The following is a 17,930-nucleotide window of genomic DNA, read 5'->3' on the forward strand; positions in this document are numbered from 1 at the left end:
AAAAAAAAATTGACCTCATACATAGAGAAAAGGGTTGCTTTATCATTTCATAAGAAAAAAATTATGGTAAATATATTAATTCAGGAAAACTTGGCTTATTAGGCAAATCGGGCCTTGAATAGTAGGCTGAGAAGTGAGTTCTGGCTACTAGGTACGACATATATATATATATATATATATATATATATATATATATATATATATATATATATATATATATATATATATATATATATATATATATATATATGTATGTCGTACCTAGTAGCCAGAACTCACTTTTTGGCCTACTATTCAAGGCCCGATTTGCCTAATAAGCCAAGTTTTCCTGAATTAATATATTTTTTCTAATTTTTTTCTTATGAAATGATAAAGCTACCCATTTCATTATGTATGAGGTCAATTTTTTTTTATTGGAGTTAAAATTAACGTAGATATATGACCGAACCTAACCAACCCTACCTAACCTAACCTAACCTATCTTTATAGGTTAGGTTTGGTTTGGTAGCCGAAAAAGTTAGGTTAGGTTAGGTTAGGTAGGTTAGGTAGTCGAAAAACAATTAATTCATGAAAACTTGGCTTACTAGGCAAATTTTGCCTTGCATAGTAGGCTGAGAAGTGAGTTCTGGCTACTAGGTACGACATATATATATATATATATATATATGTCGTACCTAATAGCCAGAACGCACTTCTCAGCCTACTATTCAAGGCCCGATTTGCCTAATAAGCCAAGTTTTCATGAATTAATGTTTTTTCGTCTACCTAACCTACCTAACCTAACCTAACCTAGCTTTTTTTGGCTACCTAACCTAACCTTACCTATAAATATAGGTTAGGTTAGGTTAGGTAGGGTTGGTTAGGTTCGGTCATATATCTACGTTAATTTTAACTCCAATAAAAAAAAATTGACCTCATACATAGAGAAAAGGGTTGCTTTATCATTTCATAAGAAAAAAATTATAGTAAATATATTAATTCAGGAAAACTTGGCTTATTAGGCAAATCGGGCCTTGAATAGTAGGCTGAGAAGTGAGTTCTGGCTATTAGGTACGACATATATATATATATATATATATATATATATATATATATATATATATATATGTATATGTATATGTATATGTATATGTATATATATATATATATATATATATATATATATATATATATATATATATATATATATATATATATATATATATATATATATATATATATATATATATATATATATATATGCGCATTGTATATAGATATATATCAATTTCCTCACATACAGTAGTAAGAAAATTACTTGCTTCATTCAGAGGTACCTTTTAAATTTAATTTTAAAATAAAATCACCTTTTAAAGATGTAAAAATAAATATTTGAGTATTTTTGGGGGTAAAAAAATAAATGAACTCGATGGCAGACCATAACTGTTCTCAACACGTAAAATATAATTTTAAATACAATGATATACAGTACAATTACAAGCCATTATTTACAAGGGTCCAAGTAACTCGATGCAGTAGGCCTCGAGTAAATCACTTCACTTAATCCCTAGACTTTGAAAGTCTAAGAAAAGCCACCAGTTTACTGGGGTGAACTTAATCTACATGACACAGCTTATGTACAAAATTTATCCACCACAATAAAGTAATCATCATTCCCAATGCATATTTTTCATCACCAGTACAAGCAAAATGTATACTTGCCAAAGAGTTTTTTTGCAGTCTCTCTCTGATGCTTCGCATGCTTTATATATCATTAATTCTATTTACTTTATTTTAGGGAGTGGTACCAAATAGTGGAGTGTTGTCATTACCTGAGTGCACAGGTGCAGCAAAATTCTACCCATGTCAAGACTGCAACGGTGTCCCTTTTGACTGCGGAGAAGCACCCACCCAATGCCACCTTCTCTCACTCCGGTCTCACCCAAGCTGCAGGTATGTACTACTAAAGTGCAAATTGCTACACAGTCACACCCCAACAATGCAGTGTAGGAGGTTTGGATCAGTCCATGGCCTTATTTTGATTGGTTTGAACTTTGTGTACATTGTGCATCATTTTGGCAATTTGTTACTTGTGCTTTCCTGTTATTTGCTAGTTTTCCTGTTAACATGAATTTCTTTTAGTGTAAAACCAAAATTCATCTAAAGCCAAGTATTTCTTTAGAACAATCTTCACACAAAATCCATCGATTGCATTCAGGGATTTTTTGACCAATTGCATTAGTCGCAGGATTGATGAGGGTGCAACCTCTGGCCAATGATGCTGCCTTGCTTACTTCCATTACTCCATTGGAATGAAAACTCACATTTTTGCATTGATGCTTTTTCTCACAATGTTTTCAAAATGCTTTGAAATTTTCCTTGGCCGTAAGATTTTGCCAAACCAGGTAAAGCAATGGGCTATATGTGGTCAAAACAATTAAATTTTTGAGATTTTAATGGGTACTGTATCAAAATAAAGCTCTTGACTGAATGTTATCTAGTATCCAGTAGTATATGACAAGTCATGATAACCGTTTTATGCTTGGGTTTAATTGTAGGTTATTGTCTGCCTCTGCAGGTGATGTATTAAGAGGGAAAGAATACACAAGACCACTTTTTTCTTCTTAGTTGCTGGAATTTGTATACGGCCTAGAACTCTGGAGTTTATAAATAAGCGTTTTGCATGCTGTTCGTGTGTTTACCAAAGCACTATATGAGGTTAAAAACAACTGCAAATACAAATGAAATTGCAAATACAGTATATCTATGTATATTTGATTTTTGTCTACTTTTCAGGCGCAGTATTGGAGCACATTGAGGAATTTATGCGCAAATGGCAAACATCTACCAAAGGACATAGCTGAAGTGAGAGATATGAAACAAGGCAAGTTGTTGACTGTTTTATTCTTACTATAAATAGTGTCAAGAACGTCATGATAAGAAAGGGCAACATGAGGTCACATGACCTCATGTCGCTTCCTCACTGGTCACGCCCACCAACATGTGACCAATCATCTCTTTCATCCAGGAATTTTGGTGTCACTGCCTCTGAGCAATTCTGAGGGAAAATCTCTCCTTGATCTTGGGTTATCCACCATCTTTGTCCAAAAGGCTAGGCTTTGCCTCCCTCTGAATGTAATAAAAAATCTTGGATATTTCTAACTATGTACAGACCGAGTATGGCTCTTGATGTATGGGAAGAGGCATGTCAGACGATGTCAACCATAACAATGGGTACATCTGTGCAAGAAAAAGTAATATGGCAAAAATCTTCCTTAACAACCCCTGGTAGCCTCTGGACTATTGCTGCTCTGCTACCTGAGCAAATTAGCTGTAAACCATAGGCTATCTTGAGATTTTGAGATGATTTCGGGGATTTTTAGTGTCCCCGCGGCCCGGTCCTCGACCAGGCCTCCACCCCCAGGAAGCAGCCCGTGACAGCTGACTAACACCCAGGTACCTATTTTACTGCTAGGTAACAGGGGCATAGGGTGAAAGAAACTCTGCCATTGTTTCTTGCCGGCGCCTGGGATCGAACCCAGGACCACAAGTCCAGCGTGCTGTCCGCTCGGCCGACCGGCTCCCTTGCTTGTGGAATGTCTTCAGAATTGTCTCATTAAACTCTGTTTATCACTCCAAATATAATGACAGTGTTACAATAACAAAATGTGTACCCTAGTTTAATTTCTTAAATATAGTATTCCACTGGAGACTTTTGGCAACAACTCCCGGTGCTGGCCCTCCAATTCCTCTTACCTAGCAGTAGATAGGTACCTGGGAGTTAGACAACTGCTACAGGCTGCTTCCTGGGGGTGTGTAACAAAAAGGAGGCCTGGTCGGGGACCGGGCTGCGGGACGCTAAGCTCGAAATCATCTCGAGATAACCTTAGTTTTCACCAACCTCCGTTGTCGTCACACGCATCCTCTTGGTTACTGTAGCCCTGCGAGTCTGCACAGACCACTGCGTGCTGACAAATTCCAGTTAGTCATGGAATTTCTATACATATACCTTTTCCCTGAATTCAGCTCAAGGGCCCCACCTCACATATGGTTCCTCGGAATACATTTATCCTCAAATAACTGTCAGTATTACTGTACTTAATATAGGCCAGCTCTCTCCTAGTTGTTTGGGGCTTCAACACTGGCCCCCAACTACTGCTTTAATGGGCCAATCCTCATATTGACTGATGAAGATTAAGCCACCCAAAAGGTGGCACAGGCATGAATAGCCTGTAAATGGAGGCTCTTTGCAGCCATTACCAATACAGTACCAATTGCTGATACTGGCAATCTGTTGATGGATGGATGGGGTCTTCATGGTAGCTCGCAGTTCATAGAACGCAGGAAGCTTGGTCGCCAGGTTGCAGTTTAATGTGCAAGGCAATGTTTTATACCTGAACAGAACAACCTCGGCAGTTTGGTACCATCAGGATCGTCATCTTTTTCGAGGAATTGCATTGTCCGTCTGGGAATTTGCGGTGGAATTCTGGGTCCGTCGTCGTCTTCGGATGTGATGTCTTCGTTGGCACGGGCAGCCAGGATGGGTGGCGTCCCTGTTACCGGAGTGTTATGGGGCCTGTTGCGGGGTTGGATGCCGGGCCTGTTGCGGGGGTCGGATGCTGGGCCGGCAGCAACTGGAGGTGCTGGGAGAAGGTCACTTGGTACCGTCACCGTCGGTAGTCCATTTACAGGGAGCAGCCAGTTGATGATGTGGACATATAGGTTGAAGTTGTTGGCTGCCAGTTTGTCAGCAAGGTGTAGAAGTACCGGTAGCAGGGTGTTGGTGGTGATAACTGCAGGCTTGGTTAGTGGTAGTGAGAGCTGCAGAGGCCAGGGACCAGGCAGTAGTGAGGTAGCAGCAGGTTCCCCAGGTGTGTTCTCGGGTAAGGTCGGGAAAGCGTAGGTGGGTTGGCTAGCTGAGGTGAAGTGGAGGTAGTGTTTGCCAACATCTTTATTTCCTCCTACTGGTGGAGAGAGTCAGGTGAAATTACAAGCCTGAGTGCTTCTTAACCTGCCCTATTTGCTTCATACAAGCAATAGGCTATAAATACTATACAGTATTTCTCCCATACTGTACCTGCTTATGTGTGTACAAACTATATGTATAAAGGCTCAAAATATTTTTAAATTTTCTCCACTCAGTACGATTTTTTTTATTAATAAACACATGCTAATTCACGTAAAATTTGCAGGTTTGCTCCTGATCGGCCATCACCCATCATCCCTTCCAGCTGTGCATCGAAAGGGCCCATCCTTCCCCAAAATGGCCCCGTGTGCACGTCATTGGCCCTGTGTGCGCATCATTGGCCTCGTGTGCACTGGCAACCAACTACATGCATGTAAGAGCCAGGTCTACATGTACAGGCATGTGATCATATGAAGCAGAATGCAAGCACTGCTGTTCTACATGCGCTCCCATGTAGAGTGCCCGATGTAATCAGGTTGCCTGATACCCGCTGGCTTCTAGAGCTCCTGAGTGGCAGTGGGGAAACCATCAAGAGGAGAGAGAGAGATTATTTTCCAGTTTGGAATGCTGTCGTTGATTATTGCCAAGCTATGCAGTGGTTCAAGTGCACTGTGCTCTTGCTTAAGAAGCACCCGGCTCAAATCCTCTTTTGTGATAACCCATCATAAATGGCATATACCTTACAGAACACCTTTGTGAGGTTCAGCAGCATGTGTGTAATCTGTTGGGTCTCATGGTGAACATTCTGTGCTGTACCCGACATAAAACGTTTTCCTTCCCGAAATATCTTGCAATTTCCATTTAGATTTGTTACATATGACACTGGAAGCTTTTTCTTTTTTCCCACAGTATGTTAAAAACATCTAAATTTATTTTTATTTAGTTTTTATTTGAAATAAATTACAGTACAGTGTATTACATACCAGTATTTGAAAACATGAGTTTATTTAATAAGACTAAATTATATTTTTGCCATTAATCATCATAAAATTAATGTGTTGTCATTGATATGTCCACCAATAAAGATTTCCTAGAGGAATATTGTATCGCTTAAGATTCGTAAATTATAATTTTTCTCTTTACCAGTTTGGATATAAGGAATTTGCCCATTATAAATGATGTGCCAAATTTTCCCGTTTAATTCACACAGCAATAATCTTGCTTTCTTTACTGTAATTGCTCGGCACTTCCCAGTTCAGCATTTTGTTAATGCTGAATGTTTAAATTCAAAGAAATGCTTGAAAATCCTAATATTAGCAACAATATATCAAATGAGGAACGATTATATAAATGAAGGTTCCTTTGATGACAAAATGTAACCAGCGATACTGACACAGCACTATACATGTATGGGGTGTTTTCTGTGGTGTGGCATCATGACTTTGAAGATACTTTTAAGTTTCTTACTTGCTATCTATGTGATTTGTCCTTTTTCATTTGTTGGATTAATAAATAGAAATGGACTCTTAATCTATGCTTTTTATTTACCTTGCTTTTCAATTACATTACTAAATGGATCAATAGTAACCTTAGCATTTAAATTAGTTCTCTTAAATGCTCCAAAGAATTTCTTATGTTCTGAGTATAGCAATTGTAATGGTATGTGGGTTATTTGTGTTACAAGTTCGATAGTAATGTATGATGTATGTTAGTTTTATGATGTTCTCATGGTTCAGAATAAGGTTGTTTATTCACTGGAAATCAAATCATCTTTTATTAATAAAAGCATACACACAAGTGTATCAAAGGTAGGTTTCTGTTAAATATAATGATTTACAGTATTACTAATTCTGTATAGTACATTTTCCCAGTGGGCACATACTATGGCTAACGTAGTTCAATTTTTAATCGATGTTTTATTAACGGGAATGCAAATGCTGATTTAGGTTTGAATTAACATTACTCTTAGATATTTTACGGGCTCACCATTGCCCATGCTACATGGAAATTTTAGTTCCGAGTAGCTAAATCTAAAACATGATCTTGGATATTGTACCCACTGGGTTATCAAATTGGAAAATCGAGCATTCAAAACATATGGAAGAGAGATTAAAATATAAGTATTGTGATTTTATATATAATTATATATCAATGTACTGTACACAAATATTTATTATAAAAAGAGTTACACTCGCATGCCATATGGTGTTAAACTAACACATGGGCTGATGATGTGCTTATCTATAATAAGCATTATGTGAACACTACAGTGTAGTGCTATACATGCCTATTTGTTTTACACAGGTTTGAGTGACGTGATGCATTTATGGGGATAAGACTATGAAGAAATGATGATCTTGCATTGTCCATTTTTCTCTATTCCTAAATATAGCTTTGTTTCTTGAGATGCAGGTGTTATGTTTGCTGGAATGGTGGAAATGGCATTAGTAGATTAAATAATTATACTTGTACAACAATAAGTCCACTTGCCAAGTGGAGGCAACAAGAAAGCCATAAATCAACAGACAAAAGTATTGGACATGAAATAGCACATGGTTTTTTTTTTTCTTATAATAGTGATGATGATTTTGTAAGACATACAAAGAAATACATTACAGTAGTTAGCAGGTACAGAATATCTTGTAATAAACAATATGCCACTAATGATGCTCTACAATGTTTCATTGTCTTCTAAGATCTGTATTCGCAAGAAAAGTCTGCAGGTAATTTTTGTCTTCAGTGCAAAAGAAATCGATTTTGAGTAGGATTTGCCTTGTGGAAAATCTGGCATTTAGGAAGAAAAAATGCACTGAAAATGATAGAAATGTAAATGAAAATGATAAAAATGTAAAAATTATACTCTAGTGTGTGCACTGAACATGCTGCCTGGGGTAATACATTAAATGAAATATAATATTATAGTTCAGAAAGGCAAGGAAGCACATGTGATATAGCTGATTGGTACATAAAACACTTTAATAAGGGACAAGAGCAAAAACACCAATGACAAAATGCATGAACTTTTTGTTCAACTTCAAAGGACACATAGTAGCTAATAGTGTGACTTAATTTACAAAGGACAAGTACAGTATTACATTTTGTATTTCGTGCAAGAATATTTGGTTAACAAGCACAAGATGTCCTCCATTCAAGCACAAGCCCTATAAGAGTTCCTCATACATGGAGAAGCAAGCAGTATAACCATGTATGAAATAAGAAATAATAGCTGGAGCTCTTTCGACCCTTGCCAGATCGTCAACAGCTTGACTGGCAGAGACAGAAGAGAAGCAGTTTTAAAGGAAATAATCCATATGATTCCAATCAGCGCTCTGAGTGTTTACCTGAAACATGGCTGCTTCTATCCGATGTTGACATTCCATCATTCCATTCCTGTGCATTCCTCCTTTAAAATTAATTCTCTTCGGTTTTTGCTAGTCAAGCTGTTGACTATGACCTAACAAGGGTTGAAAGCACAACCCTTGTTAGGTCATAGGCCATACTATGACCATAGTATATAGCCACATATCTATTGAATGCGGTATAGCCACATATGACCATAGTATATAGCCACATATCTATTGAATGCGGTATAGCCACATATGACCTGGTCATAGTATGGGTCATATATTCACATAGCATATGTGGCTATACCGCATTCAATAGATCAGTAATCATTGATCTTTGTTGCATAAAGAGAAGCATGTCACATGAATATTCAAAACGGCAAATGCAACTAAACAATTACAAGTGTACAGTATTCCTACCCTGACGGCCAAAAGGTAGAAAATCACGTCTTGCTTATTATGTACACACGCGTCATCACGAGCTGTTTGGCCATAACTGTTCTTGCCATCTTTATCTAGTGGACACTGTGAGAGATATTGCCATCTTTATCTAGTGGACACAAATGGAAATACTTGAAGTGCACAATTGGCAAGAGCCCTCTGTTGGCAGTTACAGTACTGTACTTGTAATGCCAAGAGAGGACAAACACCAAGAGTTTGAGGCTTTAGGAATACATATATTTGAATCATTCTGGGCTAGACAGTGACCCTAGCACCTATTATGATACCACAGGTAGGATTGAAAATTCCCTGCATCTCTAGTGAATAATGTTGTCTTGACTGACTTAATGATCTTATCTTAGGGGGACAAGTAAATGTGATGGCTTAATATAACCATAATCTATTATATATTTCTTTTGTTTTTAGTAGTGCAGAGCCTATTTTCTTCAAGATGGAATGACTAATTACCAAAAGAAAGTACTACACCTTGAAGACTATTTAACACCATCCGTGGTGTAGAACATCTGAAGCAAAAACCCCCATCTAATGCAGAACAAAAATTAAGTTTTAACTACAATAATCACACATACACAAGTACAGTATTTATGTAACCCCTGCAGTACTTAAAAATTTTGTCATATTTTCTTCTTTCAGAAGGGGTTTTATATCTTAAGACTTCTACCCAATATTTTGAGAACGTCTCATCACAGTGACTTGAATTTCAATTTAAGCCATAAAAATGTCTAGTCTAATCCTTAAATATTTAAGTGCTGTAGAAATGGAACAATATGACCCAGTTCCAAATACATTTTCCTATGTGATATCTTGAAATATTGATTTCACAATTTTTATCTTATTTTATTTTATTTTATTTATTTATATACAAGAAGGTACATTGGGTTAGAGAGAATACATAGCATAGTATTTACAATCTTGTAAAGCCACTAGTACGCGCAGCGTTTCGGGCAATTGCAACACTTCTCTGTAAGATCGTAAAACAATGCAGCTCAATACCAACATTTATGTTTTAATATTTTTCTCAGTACTCAGTCTAGAAGATGATATAATTTAAATTAAAATTTAAACACGAGTCTTACCAGAAATAGACCTAGATATTCATTATTTATCAATGTAGCTCCACTGATACCCATTGTTTAATAGGATCCAGTAATACAGTGGTCTATGTCCTCAACTATCAATCGAGAATCCTCAGGCATGATAGAAACTGTTGGGCATGTATGGCAGCCTGGTTAGCCGCGGCTAAGGTGGTGAAGGAGGGAGCGAGGAAGGCACTGTCATTAAGTCAGGTAAGAGTGAGGTGAGCTAGGAGCGGGTAAGAGGAGGTATTGATTGATTGATGAAGATTAAGCCACTCAAGAGGTGGCACGGGCATGAATAGCTTGTAAGTGGTAAAATTTTTGTTCAGTAAATGTATACAGTGTGCTAAGGTCCCATGTAATCGTCAGGCTACTATTGCGGGGGAAGATACTGCTTGACAGTCTTTATGAGGGTGTCCAGCTGCTGGACACCTTTTTTTATCAGAAGAGTGGCAGTGTTGATGGCTTCAGGGTGGTTACTGCAAGATTCAGGGACTCTTAAAGCTCTTCTCAGGTCGTTGATTGCTTCACATTCCAGGAGATAATGAAGTAGTGACTTTTCTGTGACTGTTTGGCAAAAGATGCATTCTTTCTGTCTGGCTTCACCAATCTCCCAGTTGCATCTATAACCTAGACGTAGTCTAACTAACAGAACTGCTATTTCCCTGTGGAATCTTTTGGGATATTTCACCTTTCTGACTTGGTGGCCTGAAGATACCATATTGCAGAGGGCGAACCTTCTGCTACTCTCTGGTGTAGATAGGCTTTGTTGAGGTGTGAGTGTTTTTTAGTGATGGTGTTTTTTATGTACTCTAGGCTGGGTTGGATTGTTTTATGTATCACTGGATGACGAGTTGCCAATTTAGCAATTTCATCGGCTTTCTCATTTAATGGGATTCCATCATGGAATAAGATCCAGTTTAGAGTGATGTTGAGTCCTTTGCCTTTAGCTACTGCTCCAAGATACAAAATGGTGGTAATTATTTCAACGTTGTCTTTCCACTGCTTTTTCCCCCTAAAATTTGAAGTGCAGCTTTTGAGTCTGTGTGTATGATTGCATTTTGAGTTGTGCAATCACATATGATGCGAATGCCTGTTGTATGGCAAACAGCTCAATTTGGGTTGATGATACTGGTCCTCCCAGTCTTCAATATGTCTGTTCGCTGTCCGTGTAAAGAGCAGCGCCAGCATTCTCATATTCTGTGTCAACCGATCCGTCTGTGAAGATGTGGGTGACTCCTGCTATTGCAATGCTGCACATTTGCTTTTATATGATGCGCTTTAGGATTGTTGGATCATAGGCACTTTTTTTAATCGGAAGACTTTCTATTATTATTTTGAAGGTAGGCTCCTCCCACGTTGGGGAACAAGTGTAGTTTGGGTGTGGATGATCACCCTCTCTATTAAGATTAAGAACTAAGTACTACCTTATAAACTCCAGGTAACCTACCTTAACCCCCTTAATGTCAACCCATGTCTTTCTACATTCAAACGATACTGTTTGTTGACCAACTTGTATAATTGCTGATTTCTGCCATGTCCCCCCCCCTTTTTCCTTTTTCAACACAATTTATACTTTAATCTTAATTAGTACTAAGTTTTAGCCTAAGTGTTTTTTTTCCCCACACCTTACCCGAAACGCTGTGCGTATTAGTGGCTTTAGGTATTGTATGTACTTACTCTATCTATAAATCCAACATTATCTTTGTAACTCTTCTATGTATGCACTTTTATCTGAATAAACATTTGATTTGATTTGATTCGATTTTATTTTATTTGAAGAATCATGCTTTTTAATTGTAGTCTGTTTAGGACATTTCCCGCTCTGGCAGCCCAAGAGTTTCCGTTGTTTTGGCCAAGTCCAACCACCAAGGCTGCCGTACTGGGACTGGATGAGGGGAAAATAATTATCATACTGATAATCATAGCTGTTCTTTGTGATATTCTTTCTTGAAGAGAGGATTTTTTTGCATGTAGGACCCTCCAAACCACTCCACATACTTCGGTTACCTTGGTGTGTTGTGCAGGCTCCTGTGTCAGGTTAGGTCTGCGCTGGAGGGTTTCGACGGGTTTCTTCGGCATGGTTGTCTTCCTCCCTTGTCGGGTCGTGGGTGCCGGATTGTAGACCTGCTCGGACGAGGTGGTCCTTGATGGACTTACCTCGCCTCCACGCAATCATTGGTGGATCTTGCGGGAAATTCTACCAAGAAGGGTAGTCACTGTATGTCTCCCTCATTCAGGTCTATACGTCTGAGAGTTTCTGTTTTACTTTCCCCGCAAAACCAGGAGAGAACAGGGTAGGGAGGATCCATATCCTATCCTCCAAACGTGGGGCCGGGAGCCTGAGAAGTTGTTAGTAGGGTAAAGTGTGACTAGAACCGCGCGCACCAGCTGCCCTACTGTTGTTCTCTGGTCTTCCCGCGTAGTATCTCTTGGGCGTTATTCAGTATTTCCTCAGGGTAACCTCTGCGCCTAAATATCTTCCACAGGTCGTCTAGCTGAGGGTAGAGGGTTTCGTCCTTGCTGTTTATTCTTTTAAGGCGTAATCCTTGGGAGAAGGGTAATGACTTCTTTAGCGCTAGAATGCGAAAGGTAAGAACAAGAAGAAAGGTACAGATGGGATGGGTGTAATAACTGAAAAATGGGAAAGTAAGAATAAGAGGAGAAAGAGAAAAAAAAGAGAAAAAAAGTGGGGTAGGCTTATGTCAGGTCACGTTTGTTAGAAAGGTTAGAGCATTTGCGAATGCACTGTGAAAGGAAAAAATCAACAGCAACAAAGTCAGGTAAGTAAGTAAGGTAATAAAGTTAGGTGGAGGGAGCAGGAGAGAGAGATAGGGTACCAAATGGGAGTAGTAGTCCGCCACGAAGCGGACAAAGAAAAAGATTTAGGAGTTGATATTACACCGAACCTGTCTCCTGAAGCCTACACCAAAGGATATCATCAGCGGTGCATGCGAGGCTGGGAAACATCAGAACCGCCTACCCATTGAAGCCATAAATGACAACACACTGCGGTAATTCAAGATCCAACTGGATAAAACCATGACAAAGAGGGGAAGGTGGAAACTTTTATGAGGACAGGAAGCCGCCGGCTTCTTGTCCTCATGAAGGATTTGCCTTTCTGGGAATATCTTCCTTGACTGGTTATGATCAAAACAAGTCTACATTAGATAAATCTAACCTTTGTACTGGCCGAGAAGAGCGCTTCAATGCAATCTAAATGTCCCATTCTGGCGGCCATTATCAGAGCAGTGTCCATGTTCTTGTCACAAGTACGTAGATTCACACAGATGTCCCAATGCCGCAGCAGCTCGACCACCACCCTGTCCCGGCCGTGGTAGCATGCAGTGTGCAGCAGAGTCCAGCCACTGTACATGGCGTTCACCTTTCCGCCTTGGTTCAGGTAGCGTGATACAGGCTTGAGGTGACCGTTCATGGCTGCTGCGTATACCTCCTATAAAGATAAAGTAATACATGAGGCACTTTACATTCTTCACCGCCCCTCTCTCTTTCTCCCTCTCGTGTCTGCAAAATATTGGTGTGTCTTGTCTATCAAGACATTTTAAAAGACCACACATTTTTCTTTATACATTACAGGGAACAGAAACAGGAGCCATTTGATTTGCTTGTAGGGTAAGAGCTCTCCTTCTAATTATATATACATACCCAGATAAGAAATTAAACTTCAGCACTCACACTCACAATTGTAGACGAATTTGCAGCTAAACTTAATGATCAAGTCACCTTTATAAAATTTACTATGAAGTCTGAAATTGATAAATGTTTGCCATTCTTAGATATACTTATTCATAGGGAAGATTTTTCACTAAAGTTTAGTGTCTACAATAATTTATCTTATGTTCAATATTTCTCAGGGCATAGATACAATGTGAAAAAATCTTTTTTTTCCTCTAATGTATCTAAGAGCTCTTCGGGTTGTTAGTCCAGAATTCTTAGATGAAGAGTTTAAGAATATTGATTCTAATGGTCTCAAGCTTTGTTATCCAAGAGTTTTTTGGAAGTTTGCCGTAGCAAAGCACGTCGTACATATTATAATAATATGTGCAGTGAGAAAATTCGCCCAAAGAATGTGTTATATTTACCATATTTTTCTGGGTTTGAAAATATGGTCAAGGCCTTGAAACTTTATGATATACATGAATTGTTTAATTACGAAAATGCTGTTGTAAACTATTAGTTATAAACAGCCCTCGTAGTGATAATTGTGTCACTTATAAAATACTTTGTAAAAACTGTAATAGGTTCTATGTTTGGTAAACATCTAAAGATTTGAAATGTAGAATTTCAAAACATAAGTACTCTGTAATACATGGCCTAAGCATGATCTAATGCTTTGTTTGTTCATTTGTCAGAAAATTCTTACCAAATTGATTGAGAGATGGCTTCTTCGATAACGAATTGTAAAATCACTTTCAATAGGAGCATAATTGAATCTGCTTTAATACAGATTACAAAATCATGTAATTTGAACATTAGCAGTGGTTTATATAATTTAAATTCATTTTTGATTGATCAGTTAAAGGGCGATTTGAGTAGGATCATTGATACACATTTGTCTCACTAATTCATTGTTAACATTCTCTATCTTATGCTATTAATATCCATATATGGGCCTATTGGCCCATAGGATGCAGCTCCTATTTATACCCACCCAATTCTAGTCATATTTTTATCATTGTACCTCACTTCACTTCACCTCTCTCCTGCCTATATATGTCAAAATCTTTGAACTTGTAACTCACAATTCTGAAGATGTATTATTAAGTACGAAAGTACTTAAGGAAATTCCTGTTTCAATTCTTCCTCCGTGGTCTGACAGTCACATTTTTCATCACTTGTTAATTTTCGTGATTTACACACACAAATTGTATATTGTATGCTTCCCAATCCCCCAATATATGTCCCTAAGCCATACAACTCTACCATTGTAATCATTGCTATCATCTTATATGTGCTATCAATGTGCTTTGACGTCCCTACGTATCTTTGTCAAATTATCAATCAAGTTATCAGTGCTATCAAACAAAGCTATCAATTTGCTTTAATGTGCCTACTAATCTATGTAAAAAATTCTTACAGTGCACCTGTTAACATTTTATAAATTTAGCTAGAAATTACCTACTTAAAATAATTGTTTAGACTAAGGACCTGCCCGAAACGCTGCGCGTACTAGTGGCTTTACAAGAATGTAAACACATCATGCTATGTACTCTCATAAACCCAATGTACCTTCTTGTATATATATATATATATATATATATATATATATATATATATATATATATATATATATATATATATATATATATATATACAAATATATATACAAATAAATAAATAAATAAATAAATAAATAAATAAATAAATAACATAAGTTGTCCCATGGACCCCCCTTGCCAAATCACTTACACTGATCGGTATAGTGACGGCCTCGATTATTGCAGGTCGGTGTTCGATCCTCAATGATCCAAGTGGGAAGTGGTTGGGCACCATTTTTTCCCCTCTATCCTATCCCGTAGGAGAGAAGATACAAATAATATATATATACTTACATAAGGCAAGTCGCCACTCGGCTGACAAATGCAGATTTGTGCTGATGACTGTGGAAAGGAAAATTTTATTCTGATTATAAAAATAAATGAAATTATACAATTATAAGCTCTTTATATTCATCAATAATTTCTATAAATTGTATATGATGGTAAATAGGGAGTATAAATTGAATATGATGGTAAATAGGGAGTATAAATTGTATATGATGGTAAATAGGGAGTATACTCAAGATAACCTCAAGATAACCCCTTTGGCTGCTAGCATCGCTTACAAACAACTGAAGGCCAGTGAGACATGTACTGCTAACCGTGCTTAGAAAGGTAGCGATAGTGGCGATGAGATAAATTTTACTTATACATTCTTGAAATCAAGAAGAACAACTGTTTGGAACTAGGGAACTATCAGGGAAGAAAGCGCCAAGCCATTACGACAATATAGCCCCTAAAAGGTATCAGGATAAGGATTTGGGGTGGGACAGGGGGGGGGGGGGGAGGAATGGTGCCCAACCACTTGGACGGTCGGGAATTGAACGCCGAAATAGACAGAATGCTTAGGAGCTACAAGCATTTTGCCCCAAAAGTGTAACACTTATATGCTGTGTTTACCATGGTAACCTGCAATGTTAAATGTGATTCTCGTACTGTGATTTGTGGATTCGTACTCACTGGATTTTGTGCGCCCCTTGAGGGACTTGAAGTAGAGCTGGAGGGTAGAAACAGCCTAAGCTTCTCTATCCCCATTGAGATGTACTTTATTGTCTCGATTAACGTACTTGAACGCCGACCTGCATGAAGCGAGACCGTCCAGCCCAAGTAGTTGGGCATAATTATTTGGAGTTATAATCAATTTCATTGAAAAGCATATGGGATAAATATTCTTATTTAAATTAGCAAATTAAGAGACAATTTAAATGAACAGTTTAAGGGTTAGCCAAAAGTATGTCGTCAGTGTTAGCACATAAAAATCTCGTGGACATCCTAGTCCCAGTGAGCATGCGGAGTGTCAAATAAATTTAATATTTCTGATTTTCTGATTTCAGTGGGCCACCATCTCTCTAGGGGCCTCGATGGGGACAGGAAGCCGGTGGCCTGTCAAAGGTCTCCACCATTTTTCCAGCTGGATTTTCAATTGCAGTAATGTCTTGCCATTTACGGCTTTGGCGAAGATAACTATCAATAACCATGCAGAGGACTACTCTAGTAATGGATGAAAATGTCAAGAAAACTGCTGAATTTCCGAAAGCCTACGGGCTTTCGAAAGGGGCAGTAACCGAAGTGTTCCAGCTCAAACCAAAATTCCACAACAACTAGGCTAGCATTGCAAGTAGTAGCATCAATTCCTGCTAGCATTCTGAAAATTCTCAGGTCAAGAAAATGGACCTCAAGACTGGCAATAGTGTCGCCCTAGTCTTTTTGATTAACAGAACAGGTGGGAGACTAATCCTTAATATCTTCCAAAAAAAGGTATGACAGCAGACACATTTCATTCACTAAACGAGTCGAAAATTAAGCCCGACAATTTTTGTTCAGCTGTTTAATGATACTCGAATGAGAGGCCACAACTTATCCATGTATTTTAGATTCCCGAGGACAGAAAGCCTATCTTTGGGGTTATAAAGGTTCCCCAATGTCGAACTACTGACCTCTCCCCAAGATGCAACCTGTTATCTATCCTAGTCTGGCAAGGCTCGTGTATCTTTCAGCACTGGATCATATCTAGGGTAAGGCCACTGTGCAGTTAAGGGATATACCAGAATGCTCCTAGTAAATAACAATTTAAGTAAATAAAATGAATGAATGATAAATTAAACACACATGAATATTTAAAATAATATTCATATATTTGACAAGTTATATTCAAGATTATGTAATGATTATACAGACCTAAGCCCAAGATGGTGGCTTATACCAGGTTGGAGCCCATGATGGTGGCTTATACCAGGTTAGAGTCCATGATGGTGGCTTATACCAGGTTAGAGTCCATGATGGTGGCTTATACCAGGTTAGAGCCCATGATGGTTGCTTATACCAGGTTAGAGCCCATGATGGTTGCTTATACCAGGTTAGAGTCCATGATGGTGGCTTATACCAGGTTAGAGCCCATGATGGTGGCTTATACCAGGTTAGAGCCCATGATGGTGGCTTATACCAGGTTAGAGCCCATGATGGTGGCTTATACCAGGTTAGAGCCCATGATGGTGGCTTATACCAGGTTAGAGCCCATGATGGTGGCTTATGAAAGTCACCATCATGGGCTCCAAAACTGGAGCCCATGATGCTGGCTTACCTGGTTGGAGCCCATGATGGTCAGTGTCGTTGAGTGGATGTAGTTCCCGTGGCGCTGTATGAACACGTAACAAAGTTCCCAGGAAGGTGGATGTGGTTGAGCGTCGCTTGGCCCTCCTGAACCTAAGAACCACTTAAGAACCTTGGTTTCGTTGAGGCATCCGCTCTTTCGGTATGAAACTTGTCACCTCTGATGTCAACATAGAAGTGACTTATCAGTAAATAGAGTTCGCCCATCACCTTTTTATCTAAGATAAAATGATAACAAACTGAACACGCAGAGACTGCATTTTGTGCGAAGTTA

General features: G+C 38.4%; 2 protein-coding genes across 4 annotated transcripts in view; one reads left to right on the forward strand and one right to left on the reverse strand.

Annotated features, from left to right (window-relative positions):
- Positions 1-6,415, forward strand: part of Smg5 (Smg5 nonsense mediated mRNA decay factor) — a 35,386-nt gene extending 28,971 nt beyond the window's left edge. For both annotated transcript variants that reach the window (XM_045745603.2, XM_069328899.1), the window contains exons 16-18: positions 1,778-1,932; positions 2,776-2,863; positions 5,172-6,415. In XM_045745603.2, the coding sequence (XP_045601559.1) occupies positions 1,778-1,932; positions 2,776-2,843 (223 nt within the window). In that variant the 3' untranslated portion in view covers positions 2,844-2,863; positions 5,172-6,415. The remainder of the gene's footprint in view (positions 1-1,777; positions 1,933-2,775; positions 2,864-5,171) is intronic.
- Positions 6,410-17,834, reverse strand: LOC123760121 (uncharacterized). Of its 2 annotated transcripts, XM_045745623.2 has the most exons (5): positions 17,628-17,834; positions 15,341-15,388; positions 12,949-13,221; positions 8,650-8,754; positions 6,410-7,309 (listed from the first exon to the last, which is right to left on the reverse strand). In XM_045745623.2, exons 1-5 carry the CDS (start codon positions 17,640-17,642, stop codon positions 7,301-7,303), a joined length of 450 nt encoding a protein of 149 aa, XP_045601579.2. In that variant the 5' UTR covers positions 17,643-17,834; the 3' UTR covers positions 6,410-7,300. The 2 variants fall into 2 exon arrangements, with proteins under 2 accessions (XP_045601579.2, XP_069185001.1); XM_069328900.1 differs by lacking the exon at positions 8,650-8,754.
- Positions 17,835-17,930: the final 96 nt, after the last annotated feature.

This window comes from Procambarus clarkii, chromosome 22, assembly GCF_040958095.1.
Source record: "Procambarus clarkii isolate CNS0578487 chromosome 22, FALCON_Pclarkii_2.0, whole genome shotgun sequence".
Taxonomy (NCBI): domain Eukaryota; kingdom Metazoa; phylum Arthropoda; class Malacostraca; order Decapoda; family Cambaridae; genus Procambarus; species Procambarus clarkii.